The 20,065-nt window shown below is 37.5% G+C and overlaps 1 protein-coding gene and 1 long non-coding RNA gene across 2 annotated transcripts; one reads left to right on the top strand and one right to left on the bottom strand.

Moving 5' to 3' along the window:
- Positions 1-5,715: 5,715 nt before the first annotated feature.
- On the top strand, positions 5,716-9,559 carry LOC128228768 (uncharacterized). The gene is made up of 2 exons (XM_052940266.1): positions 5,716-5,973; positions 7,794-9,559. The coding sequence occupies exon 2, from the start codon at positions 7,812-7,814 to the stop codon at positions 8,340-8,342; it is 531 nt and encodes a 176-aa protein (XP_052796226.1). The 5' UTR covers positions 5,716-5,973; positions 7,794-7,811; the 3' UTR covers positions 8,343-9,559.
- A 3,107-nt stretch (positions 9,560-12,666) lies between these two features.
- On the bottom strand, positions 12,667-19,303 carry LOC128226618 (uncharacterized). Its single transcript, XR_008259706.1, has 4 exons — positions 19,164-19,303; positions 18,297-18,397; positions 15,987-16,251; positions 12,667-14,149 (listed from the first exon to the last, which is right to left on the bottom strand). It is a non-coding gene; the product is annotated as an uncharacterized LOC128226618 (long non-coding RNA).
- Positions 19,304-20,065: the final 762 nt, after the last annotated feature.

Here is a 20,065-nt window from a genome sequence, read left to right as displayed (position 1 = left end):
GATAACAAAGCAGGGCAGTATGTGGCAGGGATACTTTGCTTTGAATTCATTATAGCATTGATAGTGGCTGAACATGTGGTTAGTTCCACGGTTGCATTAACAAACCTATTGCAATAAGAAGAAAACGATCTATTGCATGCAATTGGTGAGGCTAAGGTCGTCATTCAGCTAATGAACAATGAGCGAAACGACCCAGAAGTGTGGGGCGCTCTCTTTGAAAAAGCTACAAATGTTGCTGCGGAATTTGATATAATCCCGTCGAGACCAAGAAGGGCTGGTAGGCAAAATCACCTCGCTAACCCGGATGTAGATACTGTTACCGACTATTGGAGAATAACACTGTTCAATGTATTCCTTGACCATTTGACACAGGAAATGGAGACCCGCATTTTAAGCAATGAAGACCGTCTGCGGCACAGTATCTTCTGCCAAACCGATTGTCAGGTCTACAAGATGAAATGCTTCTGTCCATATATGCCGCATATGCTCCAGATCTCCAGCATTCGTTTGAAGCTTTCGGTAACGAAGTTGAGAGGTGGAGAGTTCGGTGGAATATCGCGGAAAGTAGACCGCCTCGGCTCCAAGATACGCTCCGACAGACGAGCAAAGATTTGTACCCGTGTATTTATGGCATTCTCGGAGTACTGTTGACAATGCCACCGACATCAGCACCATGCGAACGATCGTTTAGTGCTATGAAGCGAATCAAGAACTATTTGCAGTCGACCTTGAGCACAGACAGGATGTCATCGTTGGCATTACTGCATATTCACAAGGACATGTCCAGTTGACATTAATAATGTTATATACACATTCGCTTCAAAGAAGTGCAGGAAGCTTAACTTTTTCAGAAGCAAGTGTAGCCGGTGTAACGTTGTAAACTGACCCCCATAGAATAATGACCCCCCGGTCATTATTTTATATAGAATAATGACCCCTTTCTATAAAATACTGACACCCCTTATAAAATAATGACCCCCCGATTTTATCTATAAAATATTGACCCCCACCTAACCTATTACTAACATACTCTATGTCATTTCAAGTCACTGTCGTGTTTCTATTGCTTATATTTGTTGTTGTTGTTACTGCTGCTGCTGCTGCTGCTGCTGCTGCTGCTGCTGCTGCTGCGTCTACAGCTGACACAACAGCAGTATATATGACTTAGATATACCTACGTCGTTTTAAGGTTACTATAAACTATTTGTATTTATTTACAAACAATTCTTACTATTTTCCTATTTCTAACTTATTCTTTCTTATCTATTCACTTAAAATAAATGTACTAAGTCTTAAAATTGAGTAATTGAGAACATAGATATTATGGGTAGAATCTTAGCTTACACCAAATTTTATTTAAAGTTAGGGATGAATGTGGACACCGTCCCTCGACAAGCACGTGTTTATGGTTTGAAGAGATTTTGATGGAAAAAACTTGTTATGGGCGGGGTTTGAACCCAGGACCTGTGGATCCGAAGTCCGCCTCCCGTCCTCTTAGTGACATTTTATGAAATTTCCGATTGACAACAGACTTATATCATTTGTTTCCTTTGTCAAGAGCATCCGAATGTTGTTTTTGAAAATAATATAGCGAAAAAAAAGAAGCCATTTTTACTCCAGATACTTCAATTTTTCATTAATTGTTAGTACGAAACAGCCCTTTGCTAAACAAAAAAGGAATATAAAAGATCTGAATCGTACAAAATGAAGGAGAGGTGTCCTTGTATATGAATACCAAATATCAGGGCAATACGATATCTTTACTTTTCGACCATTATTACGTCGACTGACGTCAAAGAAGACAGGCAAGCCACCTTAATACACTCTATTGATCGAATTCCGGTAGCATAACGCATCTTAAAAAAAAACAGCTATATATCGGTTGAGGCCGATGTTGTTGTTGTTGTTGTTGTTATATCCCAGTTTTATGACCCTCCCACCTCTTTACGTGGTGTGGACATACCAGCTTTACATGGTGGAGGAAGGCACCAAAGGGATATTGTGTCTCTACGATGACATTGTGGTGTGGACATAACCAGTTTTACATGGTGAAGGAAGGCACCAAAGGGATATTGTGTCTCTACGATGACATTGTGGTGTGGACATACCAGCTTTACATGGTGGAGGAAGGCACCAAAGGGATATTGTGTCTCTACGATGACATTGTGGTGTGGACATACCAGCTTTACATGGTGGAGGAAGGCACCAAAGGGATATTGTGTCTCTACGATGACATTGTGGTGTGGACATACCAGCTTTACATGGTGGAGGAAGGCACCAAAGGGATATTGTGTCTCTACGATGACATTGTGGTGTGGACATAACCAGCTTTACATGGTGGAGGAAGGCACCAAAGGGATATTGTGTCTCTACGATGACATTGTGGTGTGGACATACCAGCTTTACATGATGGAGGTAGACCCCAGGTGCCTCTCCGGGCAATTTTTAACTGGGTAGAACCACCGACGCTAGCTAGCTGGTTAGCTTCCTCAAGATCTTGACCGTGAGCCTCGGTGGCGCAATGATAGCGCGCTTGCTTATTAAAGCGTATAAGTCTCGCCAAAGGGATATTGTGTCGCCGTATCAAACCTTTGCCAATAGAAACAGATGACCTAATGGAATGGGGATACATAAAGGAATCCTTTTGCAACTTGAAACCCCTGCAACTTTCAAGGTACACGGTAGAACAAACTTAGAACATAGATCACGAAACCCTTGCTTTAAAGGTGCATGACTTTTTGGTTAGAACATGGTATAGATCTAAATCATTTTGTTACCTATAAAGGTATCATGCTTCAAGTATTTCAACAGGCGTAAGTTTTATTTTCCAAGATTTTTCCAAGATTCGTTGAGGTAGTACCTTTAAGAGCCTAGTAACTTTGTGACATCGCATTATGTTACGCATACATGTATATAATTATTAATTTACCTTCTGTACAATGTAGTGTAAGCATTCTAGAACTTATAGTAACGGTGATTTTGTCAGAAATTTTAGAAGAAACATCATTTTGTTATTGCATCCTACATGCTGCACTAATTTCGTTATAGCATTGGTTCGCGGGCTCATTACGAAAAAATGCTATTGAAGGTAAAATAGTTCATTTTCTGGAGTGCAAGATTGTAAAAAAGGCAATTCATACGTGGAAAAGCACATTGTTTTATGCCACCCCTGAAAGTGATGTCAAATACCCTTAACCTTCTTTATGTCACCTATATATCACTCATAATATATACCTCCAAAAATAGGCGAAACGGGTGTGGGGTAGCATAGTGGTTTTATTACCTGTGACGCTCCTCGTCGTTAAAAAATATTTAAATTTCAGTATATTGTTGAAGAGACATCCTTTTTGGATTTAGGGTATTTGTGTCACTTCTCAGGCGTTTTTAAGTTGTAAACGTAAACAATTATATCAATTTAAGCCATAAAATATGCGTATCGGTTGTGGGGAAGTCCCATGTTTTATGACCTGTGACGCCCATGACAATAAGATGTTGTTCGAATTTAAGGGCCATAACTCCCGAACAGGTGGAGCAAATCATTTTTTTTCTTTCTGCACAACTAGGCATTGGTAGTAGTAATCCCTATAAGTTTGAATCAATTCCGTCCAATAATGAATGAAGAGTTGCGGTCACAAAAAAATATTGCTCGTACGCAGCACGGACGCACGCACGGACGGGTGTCATTGCCATATTCTCCTCCGATGCCTATAATGTTGTAAGTGTACCTTGGATGGGTTAAGGTTTGGGTTAGGGGGTCGTTATTCTATAGGGGGGCACAATTCTTTGTGAGGGTCATTTTTTTACGTGTGGGGGAGTCATAATATTATGACCCCCCGCTCATAATATTTTGACCGGGGAGTCACTATTCTATATAAAATAATGACCGGGGGGTCATTATTCTATGGGGGTCAGTTTACAACGTTACACCGGCCTTTGCTACAGAAAGTGTTTGATTCGTACGATTACTATCTAGTTCCAGTTTCTTAGTCTGATTACTTTTATTGACATGGTCGGTTATATATTCATTTCATTTATATATTCTGAATACAGAACGGAGAGTTTTTCGATAATCGTTAATTTATGTATGGAATATACTTTTCAGCTTGACAAAAACTGCAAAATTATAAAATTTATTTTTCCTTTAAAAAATGCCCCAAAATACAGCTGCGATATAGGATTTCAAAATTTTAAGGGGGGGGGGGCATGCCCCCGACCCCCCCCCCCCCCCCTAGAAAAACGGGGCCTACACATTGATTTCTGCCAAGCTACGCCCCTGATTGATAATGATAAAACAAACTGGTTAAGTAATGTTATAACCATCTCGCACGATATGAGTTCTATTGTGTATGGTTCCCATACTGACAGAAAACATTCTATTTGTATTTTTAAACAATGTCTTATTGACGAATATCTACAACAATGGCAAGGAAATTTTCAATGAAAATTGTGTTTTAAATATCATCTATATATAATTATGTTTGATTTCATTTTGGCGACCTACAGAAAATGGAGCGAGCGCATAGCGAATGTGTATAGAGAACTTAAAATTTCATTTTAATTTGAGTACGATATGTGAAATTTAATAATCAGTATATTCCAATGACTGACACATCGTTACTGCGTATTGATTAAGTTGCATTAGCCGACTGTAAAGGAACATGACTCTAGCCGCGGGATCTTGATTGCCCCCCCCCCCCTCCAAAAAACCCGTCTAAGTTTTCTTTTAATTTCTAAACATGAGAAAAACGTAATAAAATACGCTCCAAATGCCCCATTACGGACTATATATTGTTAAAATTTCCTGCCAACACTTGAAATTGTAACAACTTGACATGGCCGACCAAGACCCTCCATATCCGGATATTGGCGGTTCTAGCTTCTGTGCCACTGATGAGGAAACGATGCGACGTCTTCTGACTGAAACTAGTAGTTATTTATTAGTTTAACATGTCTCATACTGGCTAATCGACTGTGGTGTAGTGGTATAATGCTTCACTACCACACCAGCGTCCCCCGGTTCGATTTCTCGATCCAGCATACAAATTAAAAAAAATACCACTCATAATACTTTTGTAACCAGTTGATGTTTGTTTTTTTTACTTTCGTCTGTCTTTACGTCCATCCGTCCGTCCGAAACCATTTTTCTAGAATTATCTCAAAAATGTTTAACACTGAAATATTTTGCTTTACATGACATTTGGAGGCAAACAACGAAAACTGAATGGTAAATGGCTATTGGAGAACAAATGGTTGCGGTATTCTAAGTCAAAGGATGCAATATATTGTGTGAACTGTTGCCTGTTTGGAGGTACTGATGGCCGAGAGAAGACGTTTACATCTGGTATGACTGATTGGAAGAACTTGTCATCGTTGGTTACACGTCATGAAAATGAAACTTGTCATAATAATGCTTCCGCTCGAGCTGAAAGTTATCAAGACATACAATTTGGAAAACGTGAGTCTATTAACATGAAACTGTCGGACTCCGCACGGACAGCAGTGGAGAATAACAGACATGTCTTGCATATAATAATTGAAAGAATAGTTCTCTGTGCAAAGCAAAACATACCACTACGAGGGCATACAGAGGAAACTAGTACATTTACATTACATTGCAACCAAATACATTTCGGTTTTGAGGGTTCTGAGGGTTCTGAGGGAGGGGCATGAGTCAAAGGGTTACGGCGCTAATGCGAAATCCCTACATTACCGTGTGTGAACAGTGTCAGGTTTCTGTTTGCTTGCACAAAAAGATCGTACCTGGCATGGAAATTATGAATAAAGTTGTATGTGATTGACACGAATAAACTGAAAATACTTTAAAATCTAAGGAGAAAGCGAGAGATATTGATAAACTGGTATCTCTTATTTTTCTGCACGTATTCAGGTTAAGTACGACCATTAAATTGATTAATGATCAGTGCATTGGGATATAGAAGCATCATTTACTAAAACGCTATAGGGGATCTTAATGTGAGTACCAACCTACTTGTTTTACGTGTACATACATTTTTTGAAAATGCATGTACATGCTGTAGATAAAAAGTTCATGAACCTTAATTGTAATATGACAGTAAAGGTGTACACGTCTTTAAAATACATTTTCTATTTAATTAATGACGAACTGTGTCGGCAGTTGGTAAAATCAGGAACGGGTTTTTGTCTTTCAGATTGACACATTTCGAATATTTAAACATATTGACATATAATTAAGTTGCTCAATGAAGAAGGCCATTTTCTATAATGACAGAAGTTGTTCAATCATTAAATGACTCATTATACATTTAGACCGGCTAGCACAATTTTGCTGGTTGAGATATAAATATTAAAAATTGACAGATGGTTAGAATTAAGATTATATAAAAAAACTTGCCTCCACATTTAATGCTTCTGTATGCAAATTAACTAGGCTTTTGCAGATTTTGGTGCATTAAACAATCGTGGCATTTGCTCCGCCCAAATACACCCAAGTAATTAAATTTCGAATCATGTGCAACTTCAACAAATCAAGAACTGACGCATCAGCGATTGAGCGTTTATGCAGGCGGCCTCATACACTCGTGCAGAATTTATACATCAGTGTTCATTCACTCTCTATAATTGGGCCCTTGGAATTGTGACAGTAGCGACGAATTGCCTAATATTGTGAATGTACCTTAGTGTATTTCAAACGAGCAAAGAGCCCATTAAAATCCTGAGTTTGAAGATATTTCGAATGGAATGAGACTTCATTTAAACATACCTTTACCATTTTCTGTCGAAAAACACACACACTATAAATGTGAATTGTTTGTCTTCGTATGTACAGCGGATACGGTCTTTTTACCGAATACACAGTGCTTACGTTAAACCAATCTTACTTTGTATTTAGTACACACGTGGAGCTTTCTCCCCATATATGGCGTTTGGCGGTCGTGAAGCACTAGAAATCAATGTTATCTTGCATAATTTCAATTGGTCAATTTACTATAGAATACCAGCATATAGGATAAATATTTAGTGGTCTCTGACCTTGTACGTGTGTACAAGTTAATTCTGCGCACTTCGTCATCCACGTATCATTTACATTGTAAGCGTTAAAAAGCTGCACTCTCACAGATTGAATGTTTTGACAACTTTTTTTCTTTTCTTTCTTGGAACGACTTTTTTGCGAAAATCTATGGAAACCAGTTATATAAGACTGCTGACAAAAATAAAGATCGCAGATTTTTATATTTAATTTAAAAATATGATGCATCTTTCTTAAACCGTTAGTAACGGTTTAAGCCATAAAACATTAATTTTCGAACGGAAAATGAAAATCTGCAATCTGATCATTTGTATATAAAAATAGACATATATAATGATATTTTTTCTAGTTATACTCATAGAAACGTAATGAAATGTCATTTTATCAATTTGAATTATTTTTGTTAATTTTTAAACAATATTAATGGGCTGAATGGCCATATTATTTTTTTTTTAAATATCAAAGGACTGAAGGGCCATATTTCAATGACCAAGCTATGTGACGATCACCTGGGATTCAAACTGATTATTAAACAAATGTCAAATTTAGTAATTGCCACACGATTAATTTAACCGTTACCGTTTGTCGTCTGCGAGTCACCCTTGTGTTGCTGACTGTCGAAACAGTGTGAGTAAAGGGTCTACTGCTTTATGTCGGTGAAAGGAGTGTATGGGGCTACTTTAGCGTTGTATGTAAATAATGATATATTGCAGTGATATTATGGCGTAAAGATAATTATGTGCTTCATGTTGTGACTTACCTTCCTAATTCCAAACATTTACAGGCCGCTATCTGAAGCACAATGAGTGCCGAGTGGCTGCGAAACATGGGCGGGGGTTCGCTGACGGACGAGGAGATGCAGAAAGTCCCCTACCCAACGGTGGAGCTAACAACGCATGTGATCATCAAGTCCATGCAGTTTTACGGCATTATTGGCACGTGGATTGTCGGGCCCCTTGCAGCAGTACGGAAGAAGGAAACGCGTAATGCTGCTTGCCTCAGAATGAAAATGGCGAAATGTGGACGGGTTGGCGTGCTTCTGGGTGTACCTGGAGGGATTTTAGCAACGTATCTTACAATCAGGAAAGATGAGGAGTATAAAGTATGGGACCGCTGTTACCGGCTTCGACACAATCGCGGACAGGTGCGTGTGGACCAGGCTTGCACAGTGACCAGCTTGGGTGGCGCCGCCATAGGGGCGGCCACCGGAGGAGGGGTCTGGTTCGGCGGCCTGATGGGGATGACGGCCGGCTTGTTAGGTGCCGCCATATACAATGGTAAACTGGCGGCCAAGCAGAAGGCTGAAGCCGAAGAAGCGAAAAAGAATAGTTAATGAAGCTATTCCCATGTTAGTGTCTACGGGGTAAAAGAGTCTGGTGGGACGACAACAACAATACCAGTTGGCACAGGTTAAACAGCTACGAGCATAACATGTGATGTTTAAGGAAAAGTAAACACCAACAGCAGAATTTAAAAAAATCTTGTGAAACAAGTTATTGCAACATGTTAATCGCTCTCCGAAGTTGTCACGATTTTTACACGAAAGTTTGGTCTTTTGTTGAGATAAAACATATTAAATGTTGTATAAAAAAATATAATTAGTGACTCTGAATGTTCTCACAATATGATGTTTTTATGTGTGAGTATGCATATCGCAATATGTAGTTTTATTAAATTTGGTAAGAATGCCAGGAAAGCACAAGTCTTTGCAATAATGTCCATATCTAAAACGGCCAATTGTTACAGAGAAAGCAAACTTTTTAATATTACTAGCCATAATAGCTAGCTATAATACTAGCCATAGGCATCGTTGTTGATGTGCACATCTAACGTACGCCATAATTGATAATATATATTCAAATATAAACTTGCTGCACATTCTACTAGAAAAATACGCATATTTTAGTAACTGATGAGCTTTGCCCCTTTTTCGCTGAAAAACATCAGACGAGCGTTTGTGTTCTCTCCGCGGCGTTCTTGTTATTTTTATATGTAACGAGAGGCTGCTACGAACAAGTCGTAAAAAAAACTAGTGGCGAGCATTTAAAATTATATAAACTTGCACCGTCGGACTCTCACGATACAACATTGCGTTCTGTTTTGTTGTGTACATTGGGCGAATTGGCGAGGAAAATCTCGTTATCATGAATTATTAGAGGCAGTTTCATAGGTACTGCATGGACCAAATGCGGAAATATGCACATACACTTATACTAATGTGTTCTCGAAGAAAAAAAGTATTCTGCAAGCGAAATGGTCGGCCAGATAGCTGCAAATTTTAAAACAGTCGCTTAGACAACTTGCCTATGAAGAGTATTTAATTGTAACATGCAATTTCATTGAAAGAAGAGTTGTATCACCTGCCTCATGCATATTCATTAAAGTGGTATTTTGTCAGATAATTTTTCCACGGAAAGGTAATGATAAAAATACCGTGGTTGCCGATGATGATACATGCTTTCTGCTCCTAGCATCATTTCCTTCTCCGTCGTCACACTATGTGTCTAATACCGGATGAGTTATAACCCTTCTTCCTTGCACCGCTGCCGATGGTTCGTCGTTTTAATTCCAATGTGATTTCTTATTCCAATGTGATTTCTTATTCCAATGTGATTTCTTTTCTCAACGAATCAATACAATTGATAGCATCTAGTGATCAGCACCATTCTTATGTTCATGACGAGAATGCATAAACTATTAAACCAATATTAAACATTTAAAATCCACCTTTTTAGCTCGCCTGTTTTTGTTGTTTTTTGAAGAAAACAATCTGGGTATTTTGTCAGCCTTCGTCGTCGTCGTCGACGTCGTAGGTCAAACACTTGTCGAAACCTTTGTCATTACTATGAAATGTCTGACACATGTTACTAGTGACTACTTACTCATGTGGAGCGAGGTCCATACGCATGCCGTTATCAATTATCATCTTATGCATCTCTCTTGGTCATATCATAGCAACAATCAAGATATTTACATTGCATCCATACTACTAGTGACAAAATGGACATGCGTAGCAAAGCACATAACTCTGTTTTTAGTAACTGTCGAATAATGCGCATAGAAAATTTGGTAAAGTCAAACGAGATTATTTTTCCATATAATTTCATTCAACTTGGTGTACATTTTACTTATGAAAATGTACACATGTGTAGCCTGGCCAATAACTCTTGCTGGTGTTTTTTCGAGTTATATTTTAAAATAAATTTAAAAATCAGACCAGCGTTTGCATTCGCTGTATGGTGCTCTTGTTACTTGTATATTCAGAACAATGTGTATTTTGACCAAACCGTCTCCGTGACTAGTGGTTATGGCGGCCTGCATACGGAGCGGCAGGTCGAGGGCTCGATCCAACATATGGCTTGTTCATGATAAAAATGTTCATTAATCAATCCTGCAGGTTGTCCGGATTAGCGCAGTGATTGGCGCACTCGCTCTATTCCCGGCCTGAGCGCATGTGAGTTTGGTTAGTGGTCACCAAGCCGGACAAGGGGTTTTCTCGGGACACTCCGGTTCCCCCCACAACAGAAGACTCTCGCGCAACATCGTGCCAACGAGAGTGACATAGTATAAGTTATTATAACTTTCTTCACAATCGTTGTAATATATACGGTTTAAACTCATTCTGCAAGCTGACCCTTACTTAAGAGAGGTAACACTATAATAAACAAACACTACTTCATTTGACAAAACAAGCACTTATCCTGTCAGCACTGTGACGTGATAGTATTTAGTTGATAGTAGTGTAGTATTGTCAGACTGCTAGGTTGATCTCAGTCGCGTTACTTACGCATTTTTAGTCATATACAGCCATTTGCAAGCTTTCAGGGCTTAGTTTTAGTACTACTAACGATTTGCAATCACTGCATTCGGTGTCAATGTATGAGAAAGTCCCAGTTACAAATTGGTGTTTCATGCAAAGCTGTATAAACATTGTCATTGAGAGGCCAGAAACATTTTAGAGGTGGCATGTCACTGAAAGCCTTGCAAGTCTTAGCCATATTTACATTTAATTTAAAAGATGATAGCATCAACAAATTCTGTACAAGGCCAGCTGATCTTTTGCCATTGTGTGCAGTGCGACCTGGATGTGACCTCGTGGCTGCCCGACTTGACCCGGCCGTGAACCCCTTGAAATCTTTCAAAAGCAATTAAATTGGAAATACGAATAAATTCAGACGTAAAAACAAGTTTGTTTACGATTTCCCACCTTCCCTATTTTTTCGGCCACATTCCTAGACGTATATATTGCCTTGAGATTTTTTTCATTTGTTTGATTTTAATCAATAATAAGTTGAAAATAAGTGATATCGGCTTTTAACAAATTTCAGTCATTCTAATACTGAATGTATCGATGGTCTAGAACTTTTAACCAATAGTTTCTGGCAACAGAAAAAATAAAAATAAATCAATTGGCTAATATGAAATATTCCGACCTACCTACCCTATTTTTAGTGGCATGAAACCGGAAAATAATTTATATTTTAGGCCTCATGTATTTGTTGTCAGCATGTTTGCACGCGTTTTGCCATGGCGCAGCCCGGTCAATGTCGGCACGTTTCATGATGTGTTGACTGTGTTCGATATGGTGTAATTCGAGCACACAATAACCTTTGTCAGGGATAAAAGCATAGCTTCATTGGACAATAGGTTTTATAGGTTCAAGTTTCCAGTTTCAAGAGTGTTCGTGCGGATGGCAGTGTTTTTAGACTGGACCAATGCATATACAATACAAAATTAAACAACTATCCAGAAATAATCCTATATATGTATATCCATCGGATAAGCATATACAGCAACTATGTACAGAAGTCAAGAACATCAACATATTGCAAATTGTTATGTTTTAATTAAAAAAAATCAGTTGTAAAAACGCCCTGAAGATGTAAGCAAATAAGACATACTATTGTTGTGTATGCTTTTTGGTTTCCTTAATGATAAAGTTGGTAGACAGGGCGCAGCCCGGCGCCGACTTCTTGTTTGGATGCTAACTTTTTTAGTGTTCAAATCGAAATGCCTACTGAATACCTCTACACAAGCATGAACGCACCACCAGCTCTAACTCACCTTAACGAACCAATTTAACTAAAACAAATTTGGCTGTTGTTTTAGTTCCTAAATGAAATTTTGGTAGTTGTTTTCGTTCTTAAATGGAACGGTGCCGGTTATAATATGCTTAATGAAATTTTGATCTTTAGCCAGACGATCCCATTAGCGGAGACTTAGTTATAGTAAGAACTTATTATGTAAAATCCCGTAAGTTGAGTCGAGCAAAGCGAGTCATTCAAATTTATATAAAAATATCTTAGACTAGCTGAATAAGATTAAGGTGTTTTCAGCTGGCGGTTACAAAATCATGTCGTCATGTTTGTATCGTTATAAAAATGCAAATACATGTATTAATAATTAATCTTAGTACTTATTGATAGGCGATTTCATTGCCTGTACATGTAGGTTATAATATAGTTTAAGTACGTTTGTACTGACTCTATTCAATTATGTTGTGGATATATAGTTACATGATAGTCACATCAATTAACAAATATCCGTAACTCCGATACAACACGCCGTAGGAAAAATAAGGAAAATTACTAAATCTTTAAATTTACGCGTGTTATATCTTAACTAAATACATTAGATTTGTTCAAGCTAGTTTCACAAGTAATCCTTAGGTGGAAAAAATGACTGACTGAAATATACTTTATGAAACTATTCCTCTTGCATTCAGCACACTCGATCTATGTAAACTAATGAACTGAGAATTAGGAACATCCTCCTTACTACTGACACTAGATTAACAAGTAAGCCTTGATAGAAAAATACAGACTGAAGAATATACTCTAATGTATGAAACTGGGAGAAAAACAGTTCTGTCCATGAACACTCGAAACAAACAGTTCTGTCTGCAATCACTCGAGACGAACAGTTCAGTCCGCGATCACTCGAGATAAACAGTTCTGTCCGCGATCCCTCGAGATACACAGTTCAGTCCGCGATCCCTCGAGATAAACAGTTCAGTCCGCGATCCCTCGAGATAAACTATTTAGTCCGCGATCCCTCGAGATAAACAGTTCAGTCCGCGATCACTCGAGATAAACTGTTTTGTCCGCGATCCCTCGAGATAAACTGTTCTGTCCGCGATCCCTCGATATAAACAGTTCAGTCCGCGATCCCTCGAGATAAACATTTCTGTCCGCGATCCCTCGAGATGAACTGTTTTGTCCATGATCCCTCGAGATAAACAGTTCAGTCCGCGATCCCTCGAGATAAACAGTTCAGTCCGCGATCCCTCGAGATAAACAGTTCAGTCCGCGATCCCTCGAGATAAACTTTTCTGTCCGCGATCCCTCGAGATAAATTGTTCTGTCCATGAACACTCGAGACAAACATGCCCACGATCACTCAAAACAACAGTCATGTCCGCGATCACTCGAGACAAACAGTTCTGTCCATGAACACTCGAGACAAACATGCCCACGATCACTCGAAACAACTGTCATGTCCGCGATCACTCAAGACAAACAGTTCTGTCCATGAACACTCGAGACAAACATGCCCACGATCACTCGAAACAACAGTCATGTCCGCGACCACTCGAGACAAACAGTTCTGTCCATGAACACTCGAGACAAACGTGTCCACGATCACTAGTCAGCTTTGACCTGGAGGCCATAATGTACGAAGTAATGGACGAAAGGACACGTTGTGGTTGCTTTTCTTGGCCAATGACCAATTGGTAAAGTGGTCTGTTATGACGAACAAACATCGTCAGGTAGTGGTGTGAAATGGTAGCTGGGCTTGTTGTTTTCTTATGTTACTAATATGAAATTTCTCCATTTTTAATGGAATTAATCAACATTATTTAATGTTTGCAGTCTATTTAGAGTAACCCTTGGATATATTTTAAGTATATCATCGGCATTGGCCAACTCGCAATTGGTGATAATAGGTGGCTGGTTAATGTGTAATCAATTCATACAAAAATGGTGATCATATGGACAAATGACAATACATATATTTTTTTCTAATTTCTGCTTGAAAAAATGGTAGAGGGCAACACAAAGTCCAGATTTACTTTTTCAAACATTTCAGGCGTAATCCAGACGAAATGGCCTCACTACGGCGATATGTTCCCAGGGCATTCTGAAAAGCAAAGATAATATTTACATTAGTAGATATATACGGTGGCACAGAGGTGACATCCGCAACACTTAATTTATATTGTGGCCACAACTTAGTAAATTGTGGCCACAACTTACTAACTTGAGGCCAAAACTTAGTAAATTGAGGCCACAACTTAGTAACTTGTGGCCACAACTTAGTAAATTGAGGCCACAACTTAGTAACTTGTGGCCACAACTTAGTAACATGAGGCCACAACTTAGTAACTTGTGGCCACAACTTAGTTTAGCCAATCAAAACATCCGTTCCATCTTTGCATATTTATGGTAATAACACAGTTAGTACCCCTGATATTTAGACGCCATTTGTAGTCAACAAACGTGAATAATATGGACGAAGACAGGGATAGCCTTATATCAAGTTACTTTCAAGAAGGCATTTCTTATTCTAATATTGTCACCGTTTTGAGGGGAAGCCATGGAATTCAAATCAGTTTACGTCATTTGCACAGAATACTTAGATCGTTGACGTTGAGACGAAGAGTGTACAGTGACGCTCGTTCTGTTGTTGACTTCGTTGTCAACTCGATCGAGAATTCTGGACGCAATCATGGCTACAGAATCATGCGTCAACGATGCGTAGCGAATGGATTGAAGCGTACGGACACACGATGTGGCAACCATCCTCCGTATATGCGACCCTATAGGTACGTATTACGGACTGGCGAGAATAATCCATTATATCGACTTTAGTTGAAATTGTAAAACTAACATTGTGTGCTACACAAAGCGGCATATATACCGTCATTTAAAGGTTCCATAAGTGTTTATCCATATTATTTAGTTGCAATAATGCTAAAAGATGCCCTCATCATTGAAATTGGTTTAGCCCAGTGACATCATGGAAAGGGCTATTGATAGTAACGGACATCATCGGAGTTCAGTCCGCGTTGATAATCCTTTGCCGTGATAGACCTTTGTACTTTAGTTTTAGTATTGAGTGTGATAGCCTGGTTTTTTACCGGTGACAGTACGGTACTACGGTTACCCCCGATTTCTCAAACGGCAGTCATTGGTGTGACCCAGTAATAACACTGTGTTACGAAGACTGGTGGTTCACGGAGGTCCACCTGTAGTCATGGATATCAGATGTCACACAATAGTAGAAACCATACTGGCAACGTTTGTCCTGCACGCTATTTGTCCGGCATATTTCCCGGGGAGTTAACTGTGTTATTACCATAAAGCGGCTGAGATGAAACGGCTGTTTTGATTGGCTCAACTAAGATGTGGCCACAATTTAGTAAGTTGAGGCCTCAAGTTACTAAGTTGAGGCCTCAAGTTACTTAGTTGTGGCCTCAAGTTAGTAAGTTGTGTCCTCAAGTTACTAAGTTGTGGCCACAATTTACTAAGTTGTGGCCTCAAGTTAGTAAGTTGAGGCCTCAAGTTACTAAGTTGAGGCCTCAAGTTACTAAGTTGTGGCCTCAAGTTACAAAGTTGTGGCCTCAATTTACTAAGTTGTGGCCTCAACTTACTAAGTTGTGGCCTCAAGTTAGTAAGTTGTGGCCACAATTTAGTAATTTGGCCTCAATTTACTAAGTTGTGGCCTCAAGTTAGTAAGTTGTGGCCACAATATAAATAAAGTGTTGCGGATGCCACCTCTGTGCCACCGTAGATATATTACATGTTTCTCCACAGAAAAGGTAATTGTGGCCAAAATGTTGAGTGGCGTCACTAAATTGTTGTTTAAAATGCAACCATTGTTAACATACTGTAATTTTCGAAATAACAAATAATATTTAATTCGAGACTTTTAAACAAATACGTATATAACACAAGACCGGCATATACTAGTATACCATATCCTATTGACATGAATGTGTTCCTCGGGTCGTCAAATTCGAGTCCAAACTTTTGTCCCATTTCTTTGACTATTTTATGCACGGGTGGGTTTTCGGATTTCCCCTCGGTGAAGATGATGTCCAGGAACCAGCGATCATAACATACACCATTGATGATGTTTGTTCTGTTCCGACAGCCGAACTCAAAGGTGTATTGGTCCGGGAAGTCGGACACGATCCAGAGGCGGAGGGGGAAGGCCGAGAGGGGGGTCCAGCAGAATGTCTGCGGGTGAAATACGTTTATATAATATACCCGTTCGTCCTTAATTTTAATATACCTGCTATGGATTACTAAGTATAAATCTTAATTGTCTAAATGATAGAACTTTGATAATCAAACTGGTTCGCCATTGAGCTAAATGGATTGTATGTTGAACAGCTTGAAAGAGACACCTGAAGGACTCTTAAAAATCAAGAGTCTCATAAGAAATGCTGAATGTAATGTTTTCGTGTACTACAAGTGCTTTATTGGTGTAGTATCCGGGCCGTATTGCCATGTACAATGTGTTCACATCATACCAGCATGCTGATGTATTAAGGTGTCAATCAATGAGTCCATAAAAAGGAGATGAATAAAGGGCAGAAATGCATTTCAACCACAAAAATTAAAAAAAAACTCCAATATCGATCCACTTTAATCAAAATCTCGACCAACCCTGTGGGTCCTGTGGTCTACTAAAACACGGTCAACAACAGGTACTGTATATCCGAACCATTGTATCATAGATCCACCGGTATTGACGAAAATATCTCAACTTGCATCAAATATGAATATTATATATTCATAAATATCATAAGAACTGTTTTATTACATTTTGATATTTAGTCTATATGTAAAGTTATCAAAACATGTTTCCTTACAACCATAGGCATATAATAATTATGATAATATGTAAACCAACAACAATTTTAATACTTGAAATAATGCTTAATAATTGATCAAACAGGTTTGATAGCTGTACAAAAATGTATCAACATACATACATTTACATTTACTCTGCGATTTTTCTAGGTGTATTTCCTAGGACGTGTCTCTTCGTGTGTATATAGGATATGTCAAGAGTCGTCAGGAAATTGGAAATTGTTCAGTAAGCTAGCCTTTAATGTAACCAAAGGGCGTTTTGGTAATAAACAAGTTTTGGTTTTTATATCGATTTTACAAACTGTGTAGTTGTTTAAAAGGATAATCGAAATTAAAATCAATTTAAACACATGTGTATAAGCATAAAATTTGAGTGATAAACCTTTAACTACTTACCAAATAATTAATATATGCATTTATGGAAAATATTCATTACTTATAACAAGTTTTAACCGTGCATTTGATAGCTGAAAACGTACATATTGAATGACTGGTGGGTCCTAAAATATATCCAGTGATTACCTATCGTCTCATAATGTAGAAATACAGTCTGAACCTTTCTTTCAAATTTAACACGGCATACTTCAAAAGAACCAATGTTTTTTTAAGTTTATTCATCTTTTTCGGTAAATTAAACAATTGTATTTATTCTGGTATATCTTATTTGGGAGTTAGAGTATAAAAATAAAAACCAGTTTAATCGTTTTGTTTGTTTTACAAAATTGATATGAAAAACTACAGAAAAAAACCGACAATAATCAAAAGAGTAAACCCAGTTTAATGGCGCAGGGTCAACGCCGAAGACAAAGAACACAAGGGCAAACAATCTCAAACCAGAAACATTAAACTACAGCACAAAACTTCACAAACAGCACAGTTCATATATACTATATACAAACTAGGGTTATTTTAAACACCCCTTCTTTGTATATAGTATATTTGAACTGTGCTGTTATAAAAAACCCAAACTTCCTCTGGAGGCAGTTGTCGGTTCGTTCCATCCGAAAACTAGTTCACTTTGACATGTTTATATATGTAACTATATCATGTATATGTATTACGACGATGTACTCTTGTATAAGTCGAATAAACTGTCTGTTCTGTTCTGTTTGTTTGTTCATAAAACAGGCAAACGACCATCTGCGGTATCATTTTTAAGACATAAAACGGGCCCAATTTTATGAAAGTCTATGTCCTCCGAAGAAACCGTACCGGACCAAAGACACGAGAGTATAATAAGCATACTTAACTCTGAGGCTAACCCTATGAGGGTGTAGTCGTACTTTAATCTAAAGACTCCATACCGACCCAGAGATCTAACTCTTAATTCCTAATTTAATCTTAAGGCATCATTCCGACCTAAATATACGGCAATGTAGTTGTACTTTACTCTATAAACATCGTACCGAAGTCCATAATAGCGCGGTCGCTGCTGGCCAGTGTCCCGTCCGGAATGTCGTTCATTGCCTGGACCAAGACGCACGGCGAATCCGGTACACTGTCTGGTCTAAACCAAATATTGGAACAGTAAATACACAAGAAAAAAGTTGATGCATAGCATCAAGTCGGCGCAATGAAATGAGAAGAAAAACGTGCATGCAGATAACCAAAATTGGTTATTATTTCAATGATAATATTTTGTTTTATGTTGGGTGTACATATGCTCGAAGGACATTATGGTTATTTTTCCCCAAGCTAATCCTCTGGTTAAAACTGAATAATAACAAAAATATACATACGTTTCTTCGGATGAAATAGAGTCAATGGTCTAATACATAGATTTCAATAGCATGAAATTCACCTTTTATTTGTACCGGCATGTTCTGTGAATTCCTTGCTTTATATTTTGTATAAGTTTATGTAACACATTTCACTCATATGAGTATATAGAATGGGGGTAAAAATACTATATATCAAAGGGGAATTATCTGGTCAGGACTTCATTCTTTCGAATGGCATTTTCAAAACAAAGGTTAACAAAGCTCAAGGTTAATTTTTCAAAACTATTCTATATATATTTCTACAGTAATATCAAATATAGTCGGCGCCCTTCCGGGCGCCGACTAAAAAGAAAGTTTTATACAGAAATATTTTGAAAATTGATCGGAAATCGGAGTGAAATCAACTTTTTGAGAAACGAATTCCACGCATAAATCATTTATTTTGTAACAAATATTTTTTAAATTAAACATTTAATTGAATAATTATGCATTATTATCGGTTTATATTTCAAATTTTATTGAAATTGATAAAAAAAATAAGAAAATAGATACCTTTTTTAATCTTGGGCGTCTATTAGGCTGTAAATATAAGTTCAACAAATTAGAACTAAAACATGTAAATCCTTATTTCTTAATATATATAAATATCAGCAAAAGTTGAATAAATTTATATTTTCAATTTAACGGATTACATAAGATTGATTTATGTCATTTAATGTTTATAGAAAATGCCATAACTATTAATTTGTCAATATATCAAATGCATTTCACAACCCCAATAACTAAACAAACATTGTCACTCGATATGCATGTCTACAAGGTTCTGACTAATAATAACCCGCGATAGTCATAGCTGATTACGTTAAAGTAGGAGCGATTTTACTTTATTAATATCCAATACATACTTGAATGATTTATTTCCTTTTGCTAAGAAGATTTCCTTCTCCAAAATTTGATTTCACTTCTCAAAAAGTAGATTTCACTTCGATTTCCGACCTTTTTTTCAAACTATTTTTTCAACTTTCTTATTTTTTGACCAATTTCAATAAAATTTGAAATATTAACCTATTATGGGGCCTTTTTCATTTATATGTTCAATTAAAAAAATGTTTGTTCCATATAAATGTGTTATGAGTGGATTTCAAAATAAATGTGTTGTGATAAAATTTGAAAAATAAATCAATTATGAAGCCTTTTCAGTTATATGTTTAGCAAAAAAAAAAATTTGTAAAAATTAAATGAGTTATGAGTGGATTTCATGTCTCAAAAAGTGGAACTCACTTTTCAAAATTTGGATTTCACCTCGATTTCCGATCTATTTTCGAAAAATTGCTCTTACTTCCTTCATTTTTATACCAATTTCGATAATATTTGAAATATAAACCCCTTATGAGGCACTATTTGATATGTATACAAAAAAGAAAAATATTAATTAAAATAAATGTGTTATGAGT

This window comes from Mya arenaria, chromosome 3, assembly GCF_026914265.1.
Source record: "Mya arenaria isolate MELC-2E11 chromosome 3, ASM2691426v1".
In the NCBI taxonomy this organism is placed as follows: Eukaryota; Metazoa; Mollusca; class Bivalvia; order Myida; family Myidae; genus Mya; species Mya arenaria.
This window is presented reverse-complemented; position numbering and strand designations above follow the sequence as displayed.